Source organism: Solanum tuberosum, unplaced genomic scaffold (assembly GCF_000226075.1).
Source record: "Solanum tuberosum cultivar DM 1-3 516 R44 unplaced genomic scaffold, SolTub_3.0 scf00192, whole genome shotgun sequence".
Lineage (NCBI taxonomy): Eukaryota > Viridiplantae > Streptophyta > Magnoliopsida > Solanales > Solanaceae > Solanum > Solanum tuberosum.
In genome coordinates this window covers 1125245-1131990 of record NW_006239115.1, presented here as the reverse complement: position 1 = coordinate 1131990, position 6746 = coordinate 1125245, and the positions used below count along the sequence as shown (strand labels likewise).

The 6746-nt window shown below is 28.3% G+C and overlaps 1 protein-coding gene across 1 annotated transcript; it reads right to left on the bottom strand.

Annotated features, from left to right (window-relative positions):
* Nucleotides 1-1258: 1258 nt before the first annotated feature.
* On the bottom strand, nt 1259-4111 carry LOC102590678 (pectin acetylesterase 11-like). The gene is made up of 12 exons (XM_006355092.1): nt 3954-4111; nt 3780-3862; nt 3529-3655; nt 3373-3452; nt 3196-3282; nt 2990-3114; nt 2836-2893; nt 2688-2741; nt 2518-2595; nt 1752-1833; nt 1520-1659; nt 1259-1423 (listed from the first exon to the last, which is right to left on the bottom strand). The coding sequence occupies exons 1-12, from the start codon at nt 4108-4110 to the stop codon at nt 1265-1267; spliced, it is 1230 nt and encodes a 409-aa protein (XP_006355154.1). The 5' UTR covers nt 4111; the 3' UTR covers nt 1259-1264.
* Between the last annotated feature and the right edge of the window lie 2635 nt (nt 4112-6746).

Sequence of the window (6746 nt, the reverse complement as noted above, 5' to 3'; positions counted from 1 at the left end):
TTTCATATGTATCTTCATATTTGAATTTACTGATTCAATTTACTGAAAGAATTAGGAGTATCCGCGTCATATATAAATATAGTATCAAACTTTAAAAAGAAAATTTTCTTTTATTTTGATATGATATTATTGAATAAAAACTATTTTAGCTACCACAAAATATAGGTATCTTCACTTAAATAGTTGGGTAGATTTACTATTACTTTTTCTAGCTGGCATACATACATATATATATATTGATTACACATGATCGTACACATTACAAATGAATTATACATATATAATATATTATATACTCACCGATTTATTAAATATTGTTTAATCAATTGGATGAACAACTATTTATGTTAATTCTTCAAAAATAATCTTAATTGCAAATTTTTGCTACATTTATTTTCAAAACTAAATATGTATGTATTTTTTTATAATATCATTAATATGGGGAACACGCGCAACGCGCGTGCACAGAAACTAGTATATATATATATAACAAAAGGTGAAGTTATATGCATTCATGAATCATGAAGGGAAAAAAAATATTTAATATGATTACTAAAAAGGTAAGTTATCGATAACCTTATGATATATACATAGGTAAAACATTACCCTAGCCTCTGTCCCCAATTCATGTCAATGTTTCATTTTTTACAAGTCATAACTAATTTTTTTAATTATTATTAATATAATAATTAAATTAAATATAATAGCCTCGTTCACTACGTTTTTGTTGTCATTTAAAAAATAAACTCAAGCTAAATTCAAACTAGCAACCTTAAAGTATACAGGGTCAAAACCATCAAACCACACATTGAATTATGTTACACATTTTGTGTAGTTTATATTTCTTGATACCTTTGATTCTATACTTGTTTAACAACATTTTACCACATATTGAATTATGTTGCACTTTTGTTTAATTTATATTTACTGATACATCAATTTTATACTTGTTCGACGATGTTTTCCGAGGAAGGGTTAGGTGTTGGCGTGCATCGATGAAGCATTAAAACGCACTACGCATGAGTGACGTTCGACTTGATTCTCCTCATATCCTGAGTTATAACTTTTGTCATGTTAATATGATTAAAAAAAGTACATAATATAGATAAATATTAATATAATAATTTGACTTGATCTCGAGAAATGAAACATGAAAATAGGACGGATGGAGTAAATAAATAGAGACAACAAAGATTTTTGTATTCATCTTCATGAACTTTATTTAATTATGTATATCAAATTGGAAACAATAAAAATATTTAGGTTAATGAAACTTTGGTAGATGGCGCATGTTCTTCTTTAATTTGGCTTTACGTTCCTTTTCTGCAAGTGCTCCTAGAGCAGAAATCGGCAATTCATGTTCATGTATCACATACGTGTAGTTCCGATCGTAGAACCAATCAGCAAATGCCTTCGATAGAGTCTGCGTATATTAAACAATCAAATTATACATATATGTATACGTATTAGAACAATGTACGTAACGTTTTTTTTAATAAGACATAAATTAAATACGTACCAAGTTGTTAATTGTGGTGATATTAAAAGGAGACCACCAAAATTGGACTTGGCTATGATGATTGAATGAATCAATGAAAACTCCTTTTAATTTTGGGTTAGTTGGTTTGGGCAAAGCATTCAAGAATCGCGATCTAAACTCTGAAATATATTGAATTCACAAGTATTAATAAAATTTTACATAATTAATTAAAAATATATTTTTTACTCATTGATATATTTATAGTACTGACCTAAAAAGGTTTGGTTCGTAGTTGCAGTGCAATTTGAAGAACCAATGCAAGTATTTATCCCAACAGCTATACTATTGTTTATCTGCAAAACAACTCATGCACATTAGTTGAAATTAACACATATTTAAAAATCTTTTGAATTCATGAAATAAGTCTTGATGCATGGTCAATTACACTATACATGCATTTTACATATATTTTATATTACTCTCTCCGTCTACTTTTAATTGTCATACTTTCCTTTTTTAGGGCAAATTATAAGAACTTTGACTAACATTTTATAATGTATTTTTTCATGATTTGATACGCAAAAAAATGAAATTTATAGTACTTTTCATATAGTTTTTGAATATCTAAGTTTTTTGTTTAAAATATTGAATTAATGTAATCTAATTTGTCTTTGCAAATTAGTCAATTGATTTTCAAAAGTGCAACACGACAATTAAAAGTGGACGGAGGGAGTACTATAGTAAGTAGATGAATAAAAACTAGTCTCTATGTTCCAATTTATATGACACATTTCATTTTTTCAAGAGTCAAACAGTTTAAATTTGATCGAAAATTTGTTCATAGAATTTTCAAATTTTTAAAATGAAATTTATATATTTGTAAACTACGTAAAAAGTACTATAAGTCACAACAATCGATAATTCAAAAAATTTAAAAAATATATAAAAATTTACGGTCAAAGATAAACTTGTTTGAATTTGAAAATTCGAAATGTATCACATGAATTAAGACAGAGGAGTAATGAATAACTAATTACCTGATATTTATCATATGCTGAAGAGGCAATGAAAAGGGGTGTCTTGACATATTGTTGCATGTTCTCTGGGAAGAAGCACTGCACAATCATATATATATATATAGGTGTTGTGATTACTTTACTGGTAAAAAATTAACAAAATAATATAATTATATTAATTAAAATTATACCAATTCTGGACTCATCTTTGAAGTGCATTCTTTAGGTAACGCCTTGGCAGATCCCTACAATAGCTCAGATAAATAATAAGTAACTTATAATAATGATAAAGACAAAAAATTAATGGAATAATTAACTAGTTATGAGGATTTTAATTACATGTAAAGTAACAAGTGCTGTATAAAGTTCTGTAAAATTTGCACGAAAAGGCTCCTTGCTGTAATTAGAAAGAGAGACAAAGTTAGATCGAAATATACAACAACAACATTTCCAGTGTAATCCGACTAAATTTACGTGTAAAAATGCGACTTACGCGTTGATAAAATAACCAGCATCATTCATACATTTCACTCTAGGAGTATTTGGCAATAATGTACGAAAATAATCACAATATAACATTGCTGGAAATCCTCCTGCAGAACTTCCACCAAGAAGAGCCTGCAATTATTAATATGAAATCATTAATACTAAATATATAATTCTTATTGCTTATATATATTATAATTAAAATTTACTCACACTTTTGGCCGTTTTTAATCCTTTTTCTAAAAGTTCATCCATCACTGCCTTAAATATTCTTGCACCTCTGAAATGAAGTTTGGTAGCCTAACAAACAAGGAAGTTGTATGTCATTAAACTTTTAAGTTACAATAATAACAACTATGTCTCAATCTTCGAAATTAGACTTTCACGTACGGGATCGACGTATTCGACATCTCCAGTGAATCCTCCACCATCACAGTATCTAATAAATACTTTGTTCCAATTGTAGAATTCTGCAAATTATAATTAAATATTATTATGTTCAACTATATATAATAAAGTATGATAACAAATAGTAGTAATTAGAACCTGGATTTCCACTTTGATTCTTGCTAAACATTCCTGTAAACCACCATGAATTCATAAGATTTGAAGAACCAAATTCAGATTTGGAACGTTCTAGACAAGCTTCAACGGTTCTGCACCATTCTCCCCCCTAATAACAACAATAATGTCAAAATTGAAACAAAATAATTCTTCAAAATATATGTACTATATTCATAACCAATTAGGGGCCGCAAAATTAGCTCATGAAAAATAAATATGTGTACTTGACTTACCGAAAGTTGAACGAGCCAGGTTTGGGCTCCATCTCCAAATCCTGGTTCAAAATGATATGCTGGAGGTGATCCATCCAAGCACACTGCCACAATAAACAAGTTTATTAACAAAAATATATATCTTACATTAATTTTATTTTATTTTGAATTAATAAGTGAATTAAGGAAATTAACCTGCTCCTTTTGACACAGCATTTTTAACGATTGTTTTTGAGACATGATATGCCTCATCTAAGTACGGTGTCACATTTTCTTTTGTAGATGACACAGTATTGATGATAGCCAATGAACAAATAAATAAGCATAAAACTTGAAGGTATGTGTTGGCCATCATCATCCTATAAGACATAAAACAACAAAGAAAAATGAGAAGCTGATGATATCATGAATATACAAGTACATATGCATGTTTGAGAATAAAAAAGGAACTCTACACCTACTTTTTAATATATTTGTTGTAAATTATTTAATTATTCATCCCAATTTTTGATCTATATATAACATTTTATGGAGATAATCTATGGTTAAGAATGTAGTACGAAAACGAAGGTAGATTATAGACGAGAAAAATACTAGCACCACAATTTTCTTGTAACCACAAGATTTGTAATGCCAACAATTTCTATTTGCATGATGTTGTTATATGAGGCGTTTATGGAACACATTGTTATTGGTAACTATTACTTACACGTGTGATTCCAAATTTAACTACTTAAAAAAAATTAAAATTCTAAAAAAAAACTATAAATCAATTAATTCATCAACTTCCTAGAAGATTGTGAACTAGTACAAATGCATTTATACAATATATTATATTAGTGTAATGGTACGCATAAAAATTAACTACTTAGAAAAAATTAATATTCTAAAAAAAACTATAAATCAATTAATTCATCAACTTCCTAGAAGATTGTGAACTAGTACAAATGCATTTATACAATATATTATATTAGTGTAATGGTACGCATAAAAAGGATCGAGGTTCACGATTAGCAAAATCTATCAACTATAAAATGATTATTTTACCCTTAATGAAATAATTTACAGACACACAAATTTATATCATTTATTTTGGACCACAAATTTTAAAAGTCTTCATTTCTTTCTTAAACTCCGTGCTGAATCAAACTACCTCACGTAAAATGGAACGGAGGGAGTAATATATATGATTCTTATTAATGAATAGTGTCCACACAGAGTTAGGTGTTTTACTAGCTAGTGCAATCTAGTATCAAATATCATACAAAGAAAGCAATTTTTCTATACTCTTATCAATGTTATTGACTAACGATGACAAATCGTTCTTCTTAATTGCGCCTTATGGGCATGTGTCACAATTTAAAATTTTGGGATCATAATTAGAGGTGGATCTAGGATTTGAAGGTTATATGGGCCATTATATTATGTTGATTAAACCGATCAAATATTTAACTTATTTTGACCTTGTAAATAGCATATTGGGATGACTTCGATCTGGTTATTCAACCTTTTAGTGTATGATGACAAATAGATCAAACCAGAAATATAATGATAACCTATAGCGCAAAGAATTTTCTTTCCCAACAATAACTATTCATTTGTATATAATTGCATCCAACAAGTTTTCTTATTCTAAAAACACTCAATGATGGCATAATTATCTATATTTATAAACAGGGGCGTAGCTAGAGCTACTTCAGGGTGTCTAGTCGGAAAATTACGTTGTATATATATGTCAAAATTCTACTTTTAAAGGATATACATTTAAAGTTGGACACCCTTGACAAAAGTTATGACTTTGGCGTAGTGGTAACCCCAAATAGAGCACAATATTTTTTTTGTTTTATTTTGACAGTCACACACCATTATTCTTGGACAAGTTTAATAAAAAAAATTGACTCTGTCACTGTTTATAAATACTTCACGCTCTATGTAAAACTAATTATATATAAAGAAGCTGGAGAATTTCACATACATAATTTTATTTAGTAATAGTAACAAACGAAGTATTGACTCACACCAACTTAAAATCTAGAAAGGCCAAGAAAATCAAATGAGATTTCAGTAGAGTTTTCATGTCGTCCTTTAATTTATTGCAACATACATTTTATTTTGCAAATTAAATTTTTCAACAAGATTCAAATTATCATGGTCAAAACTTGTTTTTTTCATATGCATTCAATAATTTAGATAATAGAACAAAGAGTAAGAGAAACTCACCATCGAATTTTTGAAATTTTGAAGAAAAGAAAGGAGCTAGAAAGAATTACTTGGAAAGAGGAAATTATTACTCCTTCTGAATTTCGCCTCAATTACATCGCTTATAATTTATTGTCTAATTATTACTCCCTTCGTCCCAATATTTTAAGGATAGACTAAAAAGTAAATTGTATCACATAAATCCAGATGGATGGATTGAAATAATTTTTTATGCTTTTAAAAGCAATACAAATTACAACAAAAAAATGTCAACAAAAATCAAATTTAAGACTTCTACAACTTGAAATCATATGGATATGATCTTCAGAAATATGACTATATATCATATTAAAGATCACATCTATGTTATGATGATAAAATTATGTCCATTAAGATCATATGTTCCCCGTGGCCTAATGGTTATGCCGCTAACTCCTATGATTTATATATATTAATTATTATTTTGATTTATTAAAAAGTGAAATTTTGTGATGGAAATATACCTGGTAGATTGAATAATAATAATATATATTGGTGAAATAATAAGTAAGTTGATGGAATTCATGACTCGATAGAGATTAATGATATGCCTTTTTGAGAAGCTTAAAAGTTTTAATCGTGACAACCTTGCAAGTGAATTTATGAGACAGGGACCAAACTATAGAGCCTAATTAAAAAGAATTCGGGCTTGCTTTTTCAATTCACATCTATGAGTGAGGATTCCTCTATCTCTTGCTTGCTTCGGCTTAGGGAAGGATGTTCTAATATTATACAATAGCCATAAACGGA